This window comes from Phalangium opilio, unplaced genomic scaffold (genome assembly GCF_054372755.1).
Source record: "Phalangium opilio isolate 3A_F unplaced genomic scaffold, DU_Popi_V2 ptg000105l_1, whole genome shotgun sequence".
NCBI lineage: Eukaryota > Metazoa > Arthropoda > Arachnida > Opiliones > Phalangiidae > Phalangium > Phalangium opilio.
In genome coordinates, this window is record NW_028324207.1 from 6,995,838 (window position 1) to 7,015,079 (window position 19,242).

A 19,242-nucleotide genomic window follows, 5' to 3' on the forward strand; every position below is an offset into this window, starting at 1 on the left:
GTATAGATGTCGATGGCCCTGTAGGCCATGAAGTAAATAATAAAATTTTACCGATCTGGTAAAGCCAGCGTTCCTAATAGTAATTGTTAAGAAACCTGGCTTTATAATACTTTATATAATTTTTGTACCAAGAGTGCAAAGAATAATGAAACCCATTGCGGACCGGACATGTCGTAAATTTAGTTTTATGCTACTATATACCCGGTGCTTTCTAGCTCTTCCTTTAACAAATAGGAAGAAAACTTGGTAACTCTTCAGAGAAGAGTTTGTTCCCAGGTTTTCACTAGATGCCAGAGTCTGGGATAGAATCTGTGACCACCTTGCTGCGAGGCGAAAGTGCTAACCACTCGCCTCTAGTGCTAAGCACACTTTGGGTACGTTCAGTAACCTCTTTGATGACAGCGCTTACTAAACGATGCCAGATTTTCCCTACTGTATGCTTTTTCGCGTTTCCGGTTTTGACCATCAAAAAAACCATCTAATAATAATATGGTTTTTTTGATGGCGTGACGTAGCGCTTGGCTGTTGAACACATGACAAACGAATAATTGGCGCGGGATTTAAAAATTAAATTCCAATAATGCTATTCCTACAGTAATTGTATTAGATTTCTTTACAAAACTACTTCTACCTTTCAAATGAACATAATTTGCTTAAACAATTTCATTATTTGCAAGCCCGTTAATAATTGAAAAGAGGCATTTGCGCTTCGTACCGTTTTGAGGGCCAGTAAGGCTTTTCCCAACTCCATTTTCGAAAACAGCGCTAACTTCAAAATGTCACTTTTCCGTTCAACAACCTTTTACGTCACTGTGAAGTCTGGAGCCCATCAACCAAACATCAAGAAAACATCGATTTCCTTGAGATTTTAGTTACTGAACGTACCCCTTATGAAGCGAGAGTCACCAGAGCCAGAAATAAGCGCAGGACACTGGACATTGTCCAATAAAATTTTAAAATGTTCCATAAATGTTTTAAAATTTAAGGGGGTCACTGCGTAGAAAAGTACTTTAGTATGTATTAGATAGTGCTGTGTTTTTAGAGTGTAATGTATGGCAAATGATTGGAATCGAAATTTTTTACCGCTCCAAGTGAGGATAACGTAACAGAAAGGTATTACACTGGACGTATCTGTGTGTCTGTGACCGCGATCGCAATACCCAAATCGGAGAAGACCTGTTTGCAATTTCCGGACCGCGTTCGCAGTTCACATAAAGCAATCCTGGCTTTTACCCCATTATCATCGTTAGGGTTTAAGATGTGTACGCGGCCATCGGCTAGGGTTACGAGAAACGTCTAGCCTTCCAATGTCAGGGCTTCCACTAAAGGTTCATGCAATTGAGCTATTTCTTACCTCTTATCGGGAATCGGGCAAATAATATGCCTTAAATTTCCAAAATTTGTTAAAGAGGCATAGACGTCAACAATAGTTATATTTAAAATGATTTTAGCAATAACGTCTCTTAAAACGACTTAACTAGAATTATGGCAAATAATTGATATCAATTATAATTATTTAATTAAGAAAAGCCTCCTAAGTGGATAGAAAGCACTTGTCTCGTCTAGGTGTTTTTGGATTCCAAACTTCTTTACAGTTCACTTGAAAATCACATAACACAGGACTTAAATATGATACCACGTCGTTAAACTGCGTTTGGTAACCACTGTTTTAAAGAATGGAAGAAACGTTAATTCTGAAACGAAATTTCCCAAAAAAAAACCTGTTTTTTGGATTTAACAATATTTTAACAATTTCAGATGCCTATGCTGATTTTGTACCCATCACCTTATCGCAAGCCACCGTTCAATAACGGTCTATTTGTCGATAGAATACCAACAGAACCATTCATGCATTATTGCTATAGATTTGTCTCGGCAAAAAATGTCACCTATATCAAGAATTCAGATGGAGCATTCAATGACATAAGCACATTCTCTCAAGGAGTAAGAAAACATTTTTGCAAACTTTTGGAGGATTTAAATTTTCGTGGATGGAATTTTGAAGAAAAAGAGAACGTAAATTCTCCATAATGTTGTGTTCCTTGGGTGAACTTCGGATAAAATTTCTTCGCATCAACAAGACTAGATAGTGTTACACATAGTGTATAATATGAATGTAGGACGAAGTTCCCGGGACATTAAACCAAATGTTGTGATCTCTAACACTGTAAAAAATAACCGTACTGTCTAGTACCTTTAAAGGTATTTTTCAATGCATCCCCAGACGTCCCTATAAAGGTACTACAAAATACCGTTGTGTAAGGGTACTCTGAAATACCTCTTGAAGAAGGTACTTTTGAGTACAACACATAGTGTATAATATGAATGTAGGACGAAGTTTCCGGGACATTAAACCCAATGTTGTGATCTAGAGCATAAAAAGACAATCCTCTTTCAAATGGTCCCCTGGACAATATTCCCCAAATGGATATCTAAGATATACTACCCGAGCCTAGCGACATATTCTCCCCAAAATGTATTGAGGACGTTTGTTAAAAATATATTAGCCTAATTTTAACATTATGAAACATCCAAGTAATCCCCAACCTAAAATTGCAAAACCCTCTCCAATTTCGCTAGTGATACGTAAAAAGAGAGATGAAGGGAATTCAATTTAATCTATCCAAACTTAATATAGCCAAATTTACAAAACTTAACCTAAATAAACTTTGTTAACAAACCTATACCCAACCTGACCGCAGCGATGTCATAAATTGCAAGTTTAAAATAAAAAATTACTTCATTTTTTTTATTTTTTACATTATTTACTCTAATTCCAACCTATTTTTTCCAATTAAAATAATGAAAAAAAACCCCACCATCCTTGGCTCCGCAGTCTAACACCTTATCCATTTCACCACTAGTTCATAATTTTAGGTTATACCATAAAGTTCATAAGATATGTTCCTTAAGTCGTTCACTGGGGGCCTATTCTGTAAGCTTCGAAAGCAAGTTGTCGATCGACATCTCTCTCGATCTCGAACCGAGATCTCGAAAATCACAAAAATGGTATTCTGTAAGAAGTTGTCGAACTTAAACATCTCGATTATCGACAAAGTTGTCGAACTAGGGGGCCTATTCTGTAAGCTTCGAAAGCAAGTTGTCGATCGACATCTCTCTCGATCTCGAACCGAGATCTCGAAAATCACAAAAATGGTATTCTGTAAGAAGTTGTCGAACTTAAACATCTCGATTATCGACAAAGTTGTCGAACTAGATATCGAGAGGGTAGTTGCTGTCGAGATCGTCTTTTCGTTTCGAGTAACCCTTCTTTCATGAGTTTTAATCTTAGTGTAAATAGCTGCCCTTCTACATTTAGCTCGCTTTGAGTTAGATAATTAAGCTAGAGAAATTATTAGGTGAATTTTACGAAGACACCGTGTTGTCAGAAGTATATAAAATTTCATATATACCTCTGGTGTTGTAATGTTAACGCCCAGGCAAAACAGTCCCCCTTAAATTTTGCAGGGACGTTAAATAAATTGCTTTTAATCTATAGCCATCTTGAAAAATTCTGCAAGAAATGTGGAATAATGTCTGCGCTTTTCAACTGATTCCCCGAACATTTAAAATGGCGGTCGAAAAAGTAACACTAATGTTATGCCCCTTTGCTACTAGTTAGAGATAAATCTATACGTTTAGAGCAGTCGAATAAAAACTTTAGCCTGTAGATCATAGGTTATGGTTATGTAAATAATAATATGGTATTAGCCAAATTACTTTTAAATACTTATTTTTATACTGTCTATCCTACTTCAAATTAGATCGCTTAAAACCTGCAAGAATTAAACTAAACCCTCACATCCTAAACAAAAATAAACGATCTTATTTTTTCGTCCGCTAATAATAGTTTCAAGTTTCGCGCCTCCTAGAGTCCTATTATGATTGGTCCCATGAAACGGAAGTGCGTTACTCTTTCGACATCTATGCTGTTCTCGAAGATCGAGAACTCCGGTATCGAACTCGAACGATACATGTTATAGAATACCATTTTTCGTTCGAGAAGGATCTCGATCGATACGACTATCTTCGAGATCGTGTTCGCTTCGAGATCGAGATCGACATCTAAGAAAATTACAGAATAGCCCCCCAGGTAACTGATAGCTAGTCGTGAAAGTTGTTCACTGGTAACCGAGTGCTTTTCATGAAGTGACGTAGGTGAACCGCCATAGATTCTCGTAAAGCAACGCTTGATAATTCGCTGAACAGGTTTAGTACAGGGGGCCTATTCTGTAAGCTTCGAAAGCAAGTTGTCGATCGACATCTCTCTCGATCTCGAACCGAGATCTCGAAAATCACAAAAATGGTATTCTGTAAGAAGTTGTCGAACTTAAACATCTCGATTATCGACAAAGTTGTCGAACTAGATATCGAGAGGGTAGTTGCTGTCGAGATCGTCTTTTCGTTTCGAGTAACCCTTCTTTCATGAGTTTTAATCTTAGTGTAAATAGCTGCCCTTCTACATTTAGCTCGCTTTGAGTTAGATAATTAAGCTAGAGAAATTATTAGGTGAATTTTACGAAGACACCGTGTTGTCAGAAGTATATAAAATTTCATATATACCTCTGGTGTTGTAATGTTAACGCCCAGGCAAAACAGTCCCCCTTAAATTTTGCAGGGACGTTAAATAAATTGCTTTTAATCTATAGCCATCTTGAAAAATTCTGCAAGAAATGTGGAATAATGTCTGCGCTTTTCAACTGATTCCCCGAACATTTAAAATGGCGGTCGAAAAAGTAACACTAATGTTATGCCCCTTTGCTACTAGTTAGAGATAAATCTATACGTTTAGAGCAGTCGAATAAAAACTTTAGCCTGTAGATCATAGGTTATGGTTATGTAAATAATAATATGGTATTAGCCAAATTACTTTTAAATACTTATTTTTATACTGTCTATCCTACTTCAAATTAGATCGCTTAAAACCTGCAAGAATTAAACTAAACCCTCACATCCTAAACAAAAATAAACGATCTTATTTTTTCGTCCGCTAATAATAGTTTCAAGTTTCGCGCCTCCTAGAGTCCTATTATGATTGGTCCCATGAAACGGAAGTGCGTTACTCTTTCGACATCTATGCTGTTCTCGAAGATCGAGAACTCCGGTATCGAACTCGAACGATACATGTTATAGAATACCATTTTTCGTTCGAGAAGGATCTCGATCGATACGACTATCTTCGAGATCGTGTTCGCTTCGAGATCGAGATCGACATCTAAGAAAATTACAGAATAGCCCCCCAGACTAAATAGGAAGATGGACTGCCATTTTTACCGAGTGTAGTCAGTTTTCGCGTCGTTCTCGAACTAGTTCTTACTTGCTCTATGACGGGGGATTTTGTACTGTTTCCATGATGGGGTATTATGACTGTATTTAGTCTGTATACCGTTAAGGAAATAAGTCAATAAACTTGGTCATACAGATATGTTCTCCCAAAATTTTACCATGGTTGAAATTCTCTTTTCCGCTATGATTAGAAATTATATTGTCTTTGTGTATTATTTTTTTATCAGATTTGGATCGGGTTGGTTTTCTCTTTTGCTCTCTTAACTCTGGTTGAGATCCTTCAACGGCGAATGAATGGAATTCGAAACTCAGTCGTACCTTTCGCTTTTGAGAAAGTGTTTCTATACTTCGGAGCCATATTGGGAAAAGGTAAACATCTATTCAGTTGACGATTATGTAGAATTGCTCGAGGGATAGGGTTATGAAGAATGGACTGTGAATTATAGCAGTGAACACGAATGAGAAGGAGACCCACCCCCCTTTCAAAACCTGAACCGATCTGGCGTCTGGCGCCTGTGCGTCAAGGTAGGTGCGCGTGAGACAAATATAGGGCTGTGCCGTTATAGTTACTTTCCCTCTTTGACTCTCCCTCTTATAAGTGCTCACTGATTATATAGGACAAGCAAAACCGGTAGTTCTCCCGAACGGTGTTCTTTACCAGAATCTGATAATATGAACTGGACTAAGTTTAGTGTTTTGTAAAGAAAGATGGAAAAACGAAAAATTTTAGTTGCTAGGCCAGTTCAGCGTCTTTTCTTTGTTGCACATTTTTTACACTTTCACAGTTTCTATCGTTATCACTCTCAAACTCTATTCTCCAGTACCCGCAATGCAACGCTAATCTTGGTTTAAATAAAATAGTTCGGTCTAAAAACCCTAGGGTACATGAACCGACTTGACTTTCTTCCACTAGGATTTGACATTCCGGCGTCGCAGGCAGTTCGAATTAGCGTGGGGCTTTTTCTCTTGATAACTGTGATTCTCATCAACTTGTTCAACAGTTTCATGAAAGCCAATTACGTCACTCAGAAAATTGAAAACGTCAACACAGTAGAAGACTTCATGAGAGTTCCAAACGTTTTTGGGGGTCAGGATGTTCAACACTTCAACAGCTTCGGAATTTGTGAATTGGTATTTTTTGTTTTATTATATTTTTGTACATAAAATAAGGAGCATCCTCACACCTTGATATACCAATTTTATTCAAATATGACGTAGCAGTAAATAGCCAATTTTTAAAGCAGGAACTTGGGGTTTTACAGAAGATTAACTGACCTTAAAGCATAGCGCGGCTCCTGTGGATCCCCTACAAGGGGACTTTCCTCCTGAACTCCGGGTTTGACTTGGCATGTATAAATCCCGCCCACAAATGCCTCTAGCCTTCGCCAAGCCAAAACTGAAGTTCGTAGGGAAAGTCAACTTGTAGGGGATCCACTGGAGCCGCGCTATGCTTTAAATTAACCGGAAAGTAGCCATAAATTTCGAAGTCGCTAAGCCTTGTCTTGATGGAGGCTAAAGCGATCCGAACGATGATTTTTAAATTGAAACTTCCGTTTCCAAGTAAATTATTGGCTTCAAAAGCTACGGTTTCTAACAAAACTTGATTTAATTTCCGTGCAATTGCCAATTAGCTGAAATTTTATTTTTGGAGTGACATTATTCTAGACTAGTTGGAACGCTCATTCTGTAATTTTATTAACTACAGCAGACAACAAATGCGACTTTCGGCAGTACAGTAAAAACCTCTACCGCATATAAGCTTCTCATGACGTCATAACTGACGTTTTCGACGCGTTAATTAAGCCAGACCCCCTATTACCAATATCATAGCCTGACAAAATGTCACATGTTGGATTACTAGTAGTGGTATAAATTCCTGATTACAGTAATAGATCAATTTCATAGTAAACTAAGAATCGACAGTAAAAAGTTGCGATAGCTAAATTTTCCAGGGAATAACTCTTTGCTGAGTAGAATATGGCTGACATGTTACTTTCTTCACTTTTTTTTCAGAAAGAACCAGAGATACACACTCTTTGCGACTTTGTTAAGAAAAATAACAAAAGAGGACGCAAGTCAAAGGTTTGGGCACCGTATGTGAAGTTTGAGGATATGAAAAACATAGCGATGTACATGAGCGAAGAAAGGCTTTACCTTGGCTCAGCTGAGTACTTGTGCGAACCGCAAGTTTATATGACATTTGCCACTCTACCACCAGAAGCCCTCAAGCTCATCAATAAAAGGCTAGTTTCGTTAAACTATAAATTTAAGCAGCTTCTTGACAAAAAATTTCTTCATTAGGCTACGCTCTTTCGTGGAAACCAGTCAAGAAACTCCTTGGCGTCGCGTTATTGAAAGAGAATTCGCTGCAAATGAAGTGGAATCTGAAAATGAAGTTCACGCCATCACCTGGAAGGAAATTCGAATGGCCTTTGCAATCTGGGCAGTAATGCTTACAGTCGCTTCTGTCGTGGCCGCAATCGAGCTACTGACAATGATCCCGTTTCAATCACACAGCACTCGCAGACAAATATTTCCAATGTAACTGACAGGATATTTTGAAGATTTCAATTTCCAAAAACCAACCACATTATGAAGTAAACGATTAGGGTATACCTCTGATTTAACGTTCAAAAACGTAACCATAATAATGACGAATAAAAAGGAACATAAATATAACGAACACAAAGAAACAAAAAATATTTGCAATGTAACAATGCAATACATTAAACGTAACTAACAAATATTTTCTTGAATATTAATGAGCATTTATAATTGCAAATGAAAAATGTTTTCTCGGCAACTAACAAATATTTTGGTAATAATAGTAAATGTTCACACATTGAGCTAAATATATATTTGTTTTCAATACACTTGAGTTTTTACGAGATAAAAATATTTTTTTGATATATTCAACGTTTAACTTATAAAACTTTTAAGGTTTTTAACTATTTTAGATAAACAAAAACGTTGAAGGAATATTAAGCTAAGCTTTCTATTTTACTTGCCAATGTTTACAATTTTTTAAAAAAAAAACGCACAATTAGAATCGTCCCCGACTCGTTGGCGCTTTTGTAATGCTTCAAAGAACTAGCTTTATAGTTGAAATTCACTTTTGCTAAACTAATCATATTAAGTAAATAAAAATAGTTTGCAATAAATGTCCTTTTTCGGGAATAAGTGAATTTCACTCTATATGTTATCAATACAACTAAAATGTATCTTATTGAAACCAATTCAATTGACTCATGGAAAAATAATGAAGTTTAATGTACTCTAACTGCCCCTAACCAAAAAAATGTTTTCAATGTTACTAACAAATTCATTCAGAACCCATAGGACCCTGTACAAATATTTTTAATGTATCTAACCAAGAAGTGATATCTAGTTTATTAGGGAGAAGGTATAAGATGCCTAAGTATACACGCTCTATAGTCCCAGTCCCCCTTTCAAAATACAAGGGGAGAACATAAAAGGAGGCCGGGCTCTTTCGCCTATCCTCACTCGGAACTCGGAAAATACGTAATTTTCGTCATTCGCGTCGCGCTGACGTGAGTTTTCAAAAACCAATGAGATTCTGGTTGTAGTTTAGAGGCGGGGATTAACTTCGGACCTACGTTTGGACTGGAGATAATGCTGGAAATGTGGCGAATTTATACCTTCTCCCTAATAAACTAGATGTCACTTCTTGGTATAACTAACACGTGTTGTTCTTCTTAAGTTTTCTTTAGTTTGGTTTTATTATAAATACTGAATAAATACGAACAAATTCAAGTGATCACCCACAGAATATTTTCAATGTAAATTACATTTATTTTCTGAAATAAGATTCAGTGAGCACTTTTTGAACACCAGAAAAACGTAACTTGCTTTAGACTCTTTTATCAAGATGAAGGTATCGCTAATCTTAATTTCAGATCTATTCTTGCTTTTACACATTAAGACGCAGACTTTAAAAGTTCTCAACTATTTAAACCTCCGACCTTTTGGGGCTTTGTAGCGTTTCTTAGAACTAGTCGTGCAATGTGAAACTAGTATAACAGACCCTTTTCAAAATTCGAGGTAAAATACTGCGCCCTCCAAATACAGTTAGGCTTAGATAATTGAACTAAACAATTAAATGGATATTTTAAACTACTTAAAGTGATGGTGAAGTAGAAAATCAAGTGATTTTTTATCGATTCTTCTACTAATTATAAGACCAGTCTGCATAGTGAAACATTCAGGAAATACTACCGAATGATTTTAAAATTCAAATTAGATTCAGATTTTAAGGATAATTTGAAATAAGCCCCTCCGACCAATTACGTAATGCCCTGCCTTCCAGTAAACAAAATTCTCGTGGCACGCGCCATGCCTCGCACCACGATTATCACATCACGCGGAAATTTTATCAAATGTCGTGATAAATTTAATTCGACACGGAACATACCACGAGAATTTTGTTAACAGGAAGGCAGGGCGTTACGCGATTGGTCGGAGGGGCTTACTTCAAATTATCCATACAATCTGAACCTACTTTGAATTTTATAATCTTTCTGAAGTATTTCCTGAATGTTTCACTATGTAGACTGGTCTTAAAATTAGTAGAAGAATCGATAAAAAAATTACTTGATTTTCTACTTCACCCTCCCTTTAAATAGTTCGTTTTGGGCCGATATTTTAACTTTAACACTGGGCTTTTTAAGTATTACAATCATTTACTTCCAAAAACTAAATAAAAACAAAATTAACTTACGTTTCCATAATGTAATTCATCAAGAGTTTGCCTCTGTAGTCGGACGTTAACAGTCTGCGCATTCCTGTAGTATTCCATGCGCGGCAAAGCCTCGTGGGTTGCTTGATTTTGACCATCGTCCAAGTCCAAGAAATAATCGGGAATTATAGAAGTGGTCGTTAATTGAGCCAAACTGACCCTACGACTGGACGCGGGGACCGTCGCGGTTCTGGACAAATCATCAATTTCTTCCGCGGTCCGTCCAGAAAGTATGGGATTTTCGAAAGTGGTCGGCATTTTGGTGACCTCAAACCGGTCTCCTCTACCAGTATGGTTCAACTCCATCATTTTGATATTGTCGCGACAATGCTTCGACTGACTTTGATTTCTACCTCGTGAGAATTTACGTCGTTTATAATCGCGACATCATTAAGCCGATTTTGCTCCAGATATTTAGATGACACGAACAAAAATCAAAAGTGTATAATACTTCTCGAGAGAAGTGTCCAACTAATGGAGATAGTACAATTGTAACAATTCAACGAAGTTAATGGTGCAATTTCAGTCGAACCTCAAAACTTTACATCACTTTCCTTGGTGAACAGGAGTGCACAGTATTAACTTCTATACAACCCGTAGAGAAATTAGGATACGTTATCTACTGCTAACCCAACTCTATTTATGGTTGAACAAAATACGGCCCCAGATATTTCTAAACCAATTCAGATACGTTATTTTTTCAAGGGAAATTTTAACTCAAGTATAGCACTGTAAAACTCAAAATCTTTGTCCATTCTATCAAAGAGGATATACAATAGAGGAGTAGAAATTTCTGATATTCATTTTTCGTTTTACCACTGGGTTTCTAGGTAGACACGTGGTTACCTTTGCCTAAATACCACTCCCCGACTCCTTAAAGCTGATACAGTAGAGCAAGACGACATTTTTCAACCAATAATGAAATGCCCTGCGAGGCAAACAGTCAATGGGGAAAAAAACCGGAAATGAAAAGTAAAGATTTGGCGAGATATTCCCTTATGCATTGGTAAAGGCTAAAGTGTCTACTCCTCTACTGTATACCCTCTATGTATCTATTAGACAATAACGTGACTAACCCAGTAATTCTCAAAAGTTGTGTTGCGACACATTAATGTGTTATGAGATTTGAAAACTGTGTCATAGATTAACAAACAAAAATGTGAAGCAACATCGAACATTTTGGGAAACACTTAACTAGCCGTTGCTTACAAAATTACTCAGTTCAATTGTCCGTTGAAGTTGTAACACCCTTCTTCTAGTATCTACTTCTGTTAAAACTTACATGAAATCATCCCGTCTGAATACAACACAGCCGATTAATAACCGTGACGTCAATGATTGGCATTTAAATTCATGCTTATTTGCATCCCCTCTTCTGTTTTCGTTGTTAGTATAAAACAATATATTTGGCTTCGTGGTAGACACGGCCGAGTCACCGTGAATTTGCAGCGCGTTTCCATCGCGAATCACCGGTAATTCTTTAATTAAAAAAGTTCGATCATTGCTAGATTAAGTGGGACTTGGATTTCTATTATACTTAATTAGCGAGAAGACTGAATCCATCACGGTTTAAAAGTGGTTCGTTGTTTACCTTCTATTCGCGCCTATACCGGAGCATTAAATCGTGGAACTCTTATTTTACGGAGAGTTAGACTAATACCCTGAGTTAACAAATGCAAAATTGCGTCAAATAAACAGGTACTATTTTTAAACTTATTGTCTTATTAGTACGCGTATTTTAATGATGTACCGCGAGTGTTTTGTATGATTTTATTTTGAAAATGAAATCCTAGAAAACACTCGAACAACCATAAACACGAAAAAAACGTTTACGGCTAAATTTCCCCTACTCTTGTATAAAAAGTTGGTTTAAAGCAAGTCAAGAAAGAAGTCGCACTACTTCTAGACACGAAAACGAAATCTGAACGTTTGACGTTACTGGACAATCTGGAACTGGACGGTGACTAAGGCTTAGAAAAGTTTCATGTATTTCTTGCAGTGCAAGAAGCCAATGTTTCTTCACTCGGATTTGTTTTCACTCAACTTTGTTATTTGTTTTCCTTGTTTTTGAAGCTCTTATAATCGATATTTCTTAACAAATTGCTTCTAGTATCAAAATGCTCGAAACATATTAAAGGTCAAAATATAATTTTGCGTGAGTAAACAGTTCTTTTTCCAAATATCAACTATTACTAATGCCGAAAAGGGCTTTTAGATAAAAACGTCACTAACGTTTTCATGAAGTGTTTTAGACCCAAAACTTTGAGTACATCTGATTTTGATGTTACTTTCTGAATTATCTAGTTTATAAATTTAACAATAATTAACCATATAGGCAAAAAAGTCGTTTTCGACTTTGCCTTGACCATTGAATTGTAACTACCCCACGCTGGCAAATAAATTATTATTATTATAAGTTTCTAATTACTTAGTTGGCACATTCTTCAAATTTCTTATTAAATACAGTATCTACAGACCGAATAGCGTCAACCATCAATAGGCCAAATAGACGTGAAACTAATTTTTTTTATTGGAAAGGAAATGTGGAACGCGTCATGTTCCCGCTTACTGGCTAACGGTAGCATTAAAAATGTCTCCAACTCAGTTCCGAACCTGGTTCTATGAAAATAAAGAACCACGCGAACATAAACCGACGGTTTAAAATAGCGCCACCATAAGCTATGTTTCTTAAGTTTGTTACTGGTTACTGAGAGCTTGTCATGAAGTGACGTAGATGAAACGTCATAGATTCTTGCAAAACAAAGCCTGGTGAGGCACTGTCAAAGACTTAGTACAGACTAAATAGGAAGATGAACTGCTAAACCACGTGTGTTCAATTCTCGAATTACGGTTTCGCTATTACAAACAATCAGCTGAAACATGATGCATTCTCACGTAATTTTTTGCCAATTGACTCTTATCTTTCTATAGAGACTCGACACTCTTCAGTTTTTCACGTAAACCTCTACAAATCGCATCCAGTTAAAACTGGTATTTTTACATAAATGCGTTCTTACACTTTCCAGAAAATCCCTGAATAAATTTATTTCATATATCTATGAAATGGAATAGTCGGGATATTAACTTAAGACTACGACATAACCTCTTAGTGACAGCGAAGCATGACGGAGCGAGAAAGCTCCGAGTCCGAAATGCCTTCATGACGTGAAAATACAATTACGACGAATCATGATAATTCGATTTCGGAATATAAAGCATTTCTATCATAGACTAAGGAAGGAACGAACGACGTGTGTGGCTCTTTCCAAAGATACTAAACAAATACAAAATTTCCCAGTAAAGTTGTTAATCACTGGAAATCGAGATATCTTTGTCCTCATTATACCCATTCCGATTTCGCAACAAAAGTTCTAGAATATGCCTTGTCAAATTGTTGTTTAGTAGAAAAATATTCATTTTATGTTACTGTTTTCAACGGTAATTTAGAGGAACTGTGATACTATTTTCAATTGAATGTGAGAAATTTCTTTTAATACTTTGGCTAATTTGACTAAATAAAAGTACAAGGTGGTTATAAAATTGTCCTCATAGAATAAACTCCCATATTTGATTTACAAACCACCATTGACAACAAATTATGGACCCCAATAACACGTGGTGCTTTAACTATCGTTGCCACTATTTGGTAACTTCGTCCATTAAATGTGGTAGTTAGGCTTAGTACTTCAGCTTTCGATTCAACAAAAATTAGATGAAATAAACGGAAGACATTTTTTAATGATTTTGATGTTAATTTACCAATTTAAATCGATTAGAAAATGATTAGCTGGCCGTTTCATTCTACCTTTAACTGGAGGAACTAACATTTACATAAAAACGTTGTGCTGTCGTCATACAAATAATTTTGATTCCCATTGACTCTCTGCGGTTTTTGGTGCTTTTTAAAAATTGTCACGGATTATGAGTGAGGAATTTTGCTTTCCTTCTTGATTTACTTGTGACCAGACGTGTTTATTATTTCCTAAAGTCTAAATCCACCAAACAACGTGATAGTTTAAATCTAAGTATACGTTTATAATTACACGAGTCACCCAAATGTTATTTCCCTTATTCCCTTGCAAATGAGAACCAACCGGAAGAGATTATGGGAATCACTTCCGCTAATGGATTATCTATGTTATAGACTGCCACGAGACGTTCGCCTTAAGGGAAGCCCAGCTTACATTAACACCATTAAAAGTAGCTAATGAACAATGTCTAGAAATTGTTGATAGTTTCCTAAGCCTTGACCGTTTGTTTACTACTTACCAATAAGCAATGCTTAGAGCTCGTGGATAGATGTTTCGTGCGAATCAGGGTTTCAACCATGAAATACTTTGAGAACTTCCTGTTAAATAACCTTTCTTACACTTTAAAGAGTTTAATTAATCAAGAAGAAATACACATGGGTAAGAAAGCTTTATTATGAAAGTTTTTAACCATGTATATTTCTTTTATTTTATTAAACTCTATAAAGTTATCCTGACCATGGACAGAAATAATTTTGAGATTTTCAACTTTTTGGAAAAATTAGCAACCACAATTCTAGGGAAAGAACGATGTAAGATAAAAAAAGTTGGGAAACCAAAATAAACCTCTGCGAGTCAAGACGCAATTAAGATGTTTTTCATAAATAATTAAATAAATATGATTGATATCAGAAGGGGATAATAGAAGAAGGATGCCACTCTGTATCATCTTAATACATTAGTTCTGTAACGTCATTCTTCCCAGGCTCACCCTTTTTGTTTGCTCTCCCGCTCATCAAACTACAGATGGGCATCGCACCGTAAGGTGAATTCTATAACTGTTTGGTACTAAATCCTCAGCAATCAACTACCTAACCTCGACTTGGGGTGAGACAAAAATCCACAAGTGCGTCTTGCCAAATAGTTTAACGCAAATAGACTAATGATGAGGGAACTATTTATCGCGTATGTGATTCGGTTTAGTAACCTTGCTCCAAATGTTCCGATGTTGGGAAGAATGACGTTACACTTACCCCGCTTTGTGGTACACTTCTCTCGAAGAGAAGTATTATATACTTCTGTTGATATTAATTATTTTAATCGTCATTAATTTAGCTTAATTCTTGTTAAATCGTTTAAAGACACTAAATAATCAATTTAAACATATCTATTGTTGACGTTTGAATTCAAGCGTATGCCTCTTCAACAATGTTTAGGAAGCGCACAGAGAGGTCCAGTGCAATACCTCTCCGTGACGTTATCGTCACTCGGAGAGGTAAAAAAATGTGAAAAAAACTATAGAAAAATCTTCTTTCAATAATCACGTTTACATTTAAAAAAAATCATGTAAAATAATATTTGTGAACTTAAGATTTTGTGGAAAATGATAAAAAAGGACATGTGACCGTTCAGAATTTTTTCGTTTACCCCTAAATCATGTTCACTCTCGAAAATATGTTCAACTTGAGTTCTGCACCGACAGTACAAATTTTACCTTAAATTACCGAAATACCAATATTGGTAAAAAGACTAAATAATTTTTCAGTTGAAAATCAAAAGCCTCTTAAGAAACCAATTTCCAAGAGAGCCATACGCAACTCTGGTAACTTTGAAGCCCTATCTAACGTTTTAACCCTATTACAAGCAGATGGTTCTGTGCTCTGTGGTACAATTTTGATAAAGGTCTACATCGATCCTCTCACTCAATTTGCAAATAAATGAATTAACTCTGCCAAATTTAAAACAATAATTTTAATTTGAAGATATTCTTCAGTATCCTGAGTATACAAACTTAATTTCGAAATCTTCTTCAGCTTCCTAAGAATTCAATCTTAATTTGAAGTTACAAATTACATCTTTTACCGTTTTCGGAGCATAAAACATTAATTTGAACATCTTTCGTTTCTGAAGTGTTAAATTTTACTTTGAACAACTACTTCCGTTTCCTAGCGGACTCAATGTCAAGTGGTGGTTTTGGCAGTACCACCGCATTCCTCAACTGTCCCAACAGTTCCACTTGTACTTCGCTCCCAGGAACGGTTAGGAATGGTGGTAAATAAGCGAAAGCAACGGAGTACCCAACGTTGTAACCGTAAGCCCCCGAAGTCGTATATCCAACGATCTGAAAAAGAAAATAAAAAAAAACATTCGGTTTCAAGAACCAGTATTTTACCAAGGGCATTTCAGATAGATCAGACATATCCAATAAAAATTTGAAGTCTTATTGGTTCGAGTTCTAGGCTAACCTTGAAGGAGGGAGAGATGGAGTGGTAACCCCATCCCTATAACGTTGTCTCTGTACCCCTCACGGCACCGAAGTCCTCCGAGGATCCTCAGCCTTTAGGTAGCGTCGTACAGTAGCCTACTACCGAAGGTTGTCTAACCTAATCTGTGGTATCGTATTGAATATCGACCAAATATATATGTAATTACTTTACCACCGGGCATGGTAAAGCCAAGATATTGCGAAATTTTGAAACTTTAGTTATTATAAAGTCACGTAATTAAACATTACGTGACTTTAGATAACTTGTTAATATACGGCAGTCATTCTGCAAACAATTATTAATTAACATCTGCAATTCTCAGTGACGGTAAAGGTAAAATTACGCAGAGCGGTATCAAATCTAAGGGGATGAGACGTAAATCTGATCGTGCATAGTGTTTATAGTGCAAGGTCAAGTTTTGTAGCAATCAATTTTGGGTTTGGGTCATTTTGGTTGCATAGTGGGGTGACGTAGCGGTTAGCACTTTCGCCTCGCAGCAAGAGGTTCTCGGGTTCGATTCCGGACTGTGGCACCGGGTGAAAATCCTTCTGCGTAGAGTTTGCAAGTTCTCTCCCCGCTTGTTAAAAGGAGTTTTCCTCCGCGGTCTAACCCGGTTTTCTCCTTTCCATCTAAACTTGCAGAGGTTAACGATAATAGTAAGTATAGGGCGCGGTAGGTTAGCTGTGGCATTGGGTCTAGCCACCACCCCTCTATGCATTGTAAAGGGACCCACCAGTAAATAAGCCACAGGTTTAGTGTGGAAATCCCTTCATAGACAAAAGCTTAGATTATTATTTTTATAGAGGAGAGGTTGCAGCGTTCTAACCTAAAATATTCTGGGTTTAAAGGGGTTACTTCTATTACATGGCCCTTGGAGGTTTCAACCTATCTAAATACTCTTGCTATAATTATTCAACAAACTTTACCAATTCTCTTCTAACCAATACGAGCAATAGTGTAAAAGACCATATTTCTGTCATACCTTTCCGGAGCTCCATATAGATTCATTGCCCTCGGGATCAACGTCATCTGTGTCCACTTTCATATAAGCCAGTTTGCATTTCAAGCCCTCCCTTAGGATTTTCCTCAGAGATTCTTGACCGACGAATTGCGTTTTCTTGTTGATTTTCACGAACATATCTAGTCCAGCCTCGTAGGGATTGTGGTCGCAGTTCATCTACAGTAAAATATATTTTATGATCTCCATATCCAATCAAAAGACAAGTGTATTGATAACTATTTAAAATTACCTCCGCTCCCCACAGTCGAAATCCTTTCTCTAATCTCATGGAATTAACGGCGTACGTTCCAAAATCACTTATCTCCATTTTAAGCCCCTTTTCCTTCAGAGCCTCGTACAGTTTAGTGGTTTGCTGGCTGTCGTGGTACAATTCCCATCCGAGTTCACCTATTGGGTATTTTGTATTATACTTTTTTGTTACTCTGGATTAAACATTAAACCTAGTACTCCCATGGAGTGTTCGGAAATTATGAAATTACATACACCCTTCATGGGATAATTTACAAAATGAACGTTGGCGCAAAAAGGATTTTACTACAAAATTTTATATCCCAATTTTCCCACGTCCATTAGAGTTTATCTAGGGTGCAAGAATCCTAAATAGTCAGAGGAAAATGCCTTGAAATTAAGAAAATGTATTTTTTATAGGCTGGGTCTATTATTGACACTTTTTCTGGGCCTATTTAGCCATGTTCTATTTCCAGGTCTCCGATGAAAGACGTGCTTGTTTGTCTGAATAGACTAATGGCACCTCCCTGCCTTTGGCTACGTTACGCTCTATGAGAAATTAACATGGAGTGCCACTACTCTATACCAGTCGAAAATAGCGGTTACTCATTTGTTAGCCATTTTCGCTCTGTTTTTAGGCCAAAATAGCACGTCTTTATGGGACTAACTAGTCATGTGCTATTTTATACTGGAAACTGGGCCAAAATAGACACTTCCTACAAGTTACTTCTATATCTACGAGAAGAATTGCAACAAATGTAAGTTGAATTGTATCGGTTTCTTAATCTAATTTGGTAACAAGTTTAGCGAAGTTTAGCCTTTGCAACACGTGGTCAAAGAAAGAGTGAAGCAACACTAGTTCGAATTTTTGGTCAAAGCACATATTATGGAGTTGTTATTGCAGTTATGGTTGAGACTTTATACACAAATCCACAAGCAAAGCTTCGCGGACTATAGGCTTGTAGTCCGCTTATGGTCTCACCGGTATAAGATATTCTAATGGCGGTACAAGGAACTCCGGCCACGACAATTTCTCGAGCGTGCAGAAAAGGAATGTTGGCATCCGAGAAGTCATAAGTAGATAGCTTGGACAGGAGGACCCTGGAGAGAGGTCCGGCGACGCCGAGGCAAGAAAGTTCTTCAGTGATATTCGACAATTCTACTTTGCAATTCCACTTGGAGGCGTGCTCACTAATCCATCTAAGAAATAATCGTCATGCCATTAACCAGGTTGAAAATCAAATAACCCGTGCCACTTCTCGTTGTTCATTGTTTGCCAAATTGAAACTGTTTAAACAGACTAAAACCCTAATTACCTAAGATCGTGCAACTCCGAACCAGAACCGGTAACGATAAAGAAATCATTTTCTGATGTCCTAGTAATCGTCAACTCTGCATAGACGTTTCCGGAAGGGGTCAACATGTGACTGATATTAGTCGTTCCAACCTTGAAGTAAACAATTACGTTATGTAGCACCAATTTTTATCAAAGCTCCGCTAATGGAACCCTTTCATTTGCTATTGAACTTCTATTGTGTTTGATTAAGCAAAGCCATCGTATTCCAGTGACATCTTGGTACCCTCTTAGAAAGCGTTCAAATAGCTGCGCAACGTTTGCTCCGTCCAGAAATGAGGACATTTTATTTCAGCTGATTTAGCTATTACTAGTTAGGTTATGTATTGCCCTACTTCTTCCCATTCTAATGTTACCAAATA

General features: G+C 36.9%; 3 protein-coding genes across 14 annotated transcripts in view; all 3 read right to left on the reverse strand.

Moving 5' to 3' along the window:
* LOC149628482 (solute carrier family 12 member 2-like) overlaps positions 1-12,075 on the reverse strand; it is a 223,797-nt gene extending 211,722 nt beyond the window's left edge. For 2 of the 5 annotated variants that reach the window (XM_089851416.1, XM_089851412.1), the window contains exons 1-2: positions 11,580-12,075; positions 10,025-11,520 (exon numbers count right to left, since the gene is read on the reverse strand). In XM_089851416.1, the coding sequence (XP_089707542.1) occupies positions 10,025-10,351 (327 nt within the window). In that variant the 5' untranslated portion in view covers positions 10,352-11,520; positions 11,580-12,075. The remainder of the gene's footprint in view (positions 1-10,024; positions 11,521-11,579) is intronic. The other 3 variants (XM_089851414.1, XM_089851413.1, XM_089851415.1) reach the window with 3 other exon arrangements.
* The window catches only part of LOC149629045 (uncharacterized), a 55,756-nt gene that overhangs the window by 4,063 nt on the left and 32,451 nt on the right, over positions 1-19,242 (reverse strand). The gene's annotated exons all lie outside the window — the stretch shown is intronic.
* The window catches only part of LOC149629046 (dimethylglycine dehydrogenase, mitochondrial-like), a 75,439-nt gene continuing 71,944 nt past the window's right edge, over positions 15,748-19,242 (reverse strand). The window contains exons 12-16 of the mRNA XM_089851420.1: positions 18,843-18,973; positions 18,509-18,726; positions 17,528-17,685; positions 17,260-17,454; positions 15,748-16,132 (exon numbers count right to left, since the gene is read on the reverse strand). Of these exons, the coding sequence (XP_089707546.1) occupies positions 15,944-16,132; positions 17,260-17,454; positions 17,528-17,685; positions 18,509-18,726; positions 18,843-18,973 (891 nt within the window). The 3' untranslated portion in view covers positions 15,748-15,943. The remainder of the gene's footprint in view (positions 16,133-17,259; positions 17,455-17,527; positions 17,686-18,508; positions 18,727-18,842; positions 18,974-19,242) is intronic.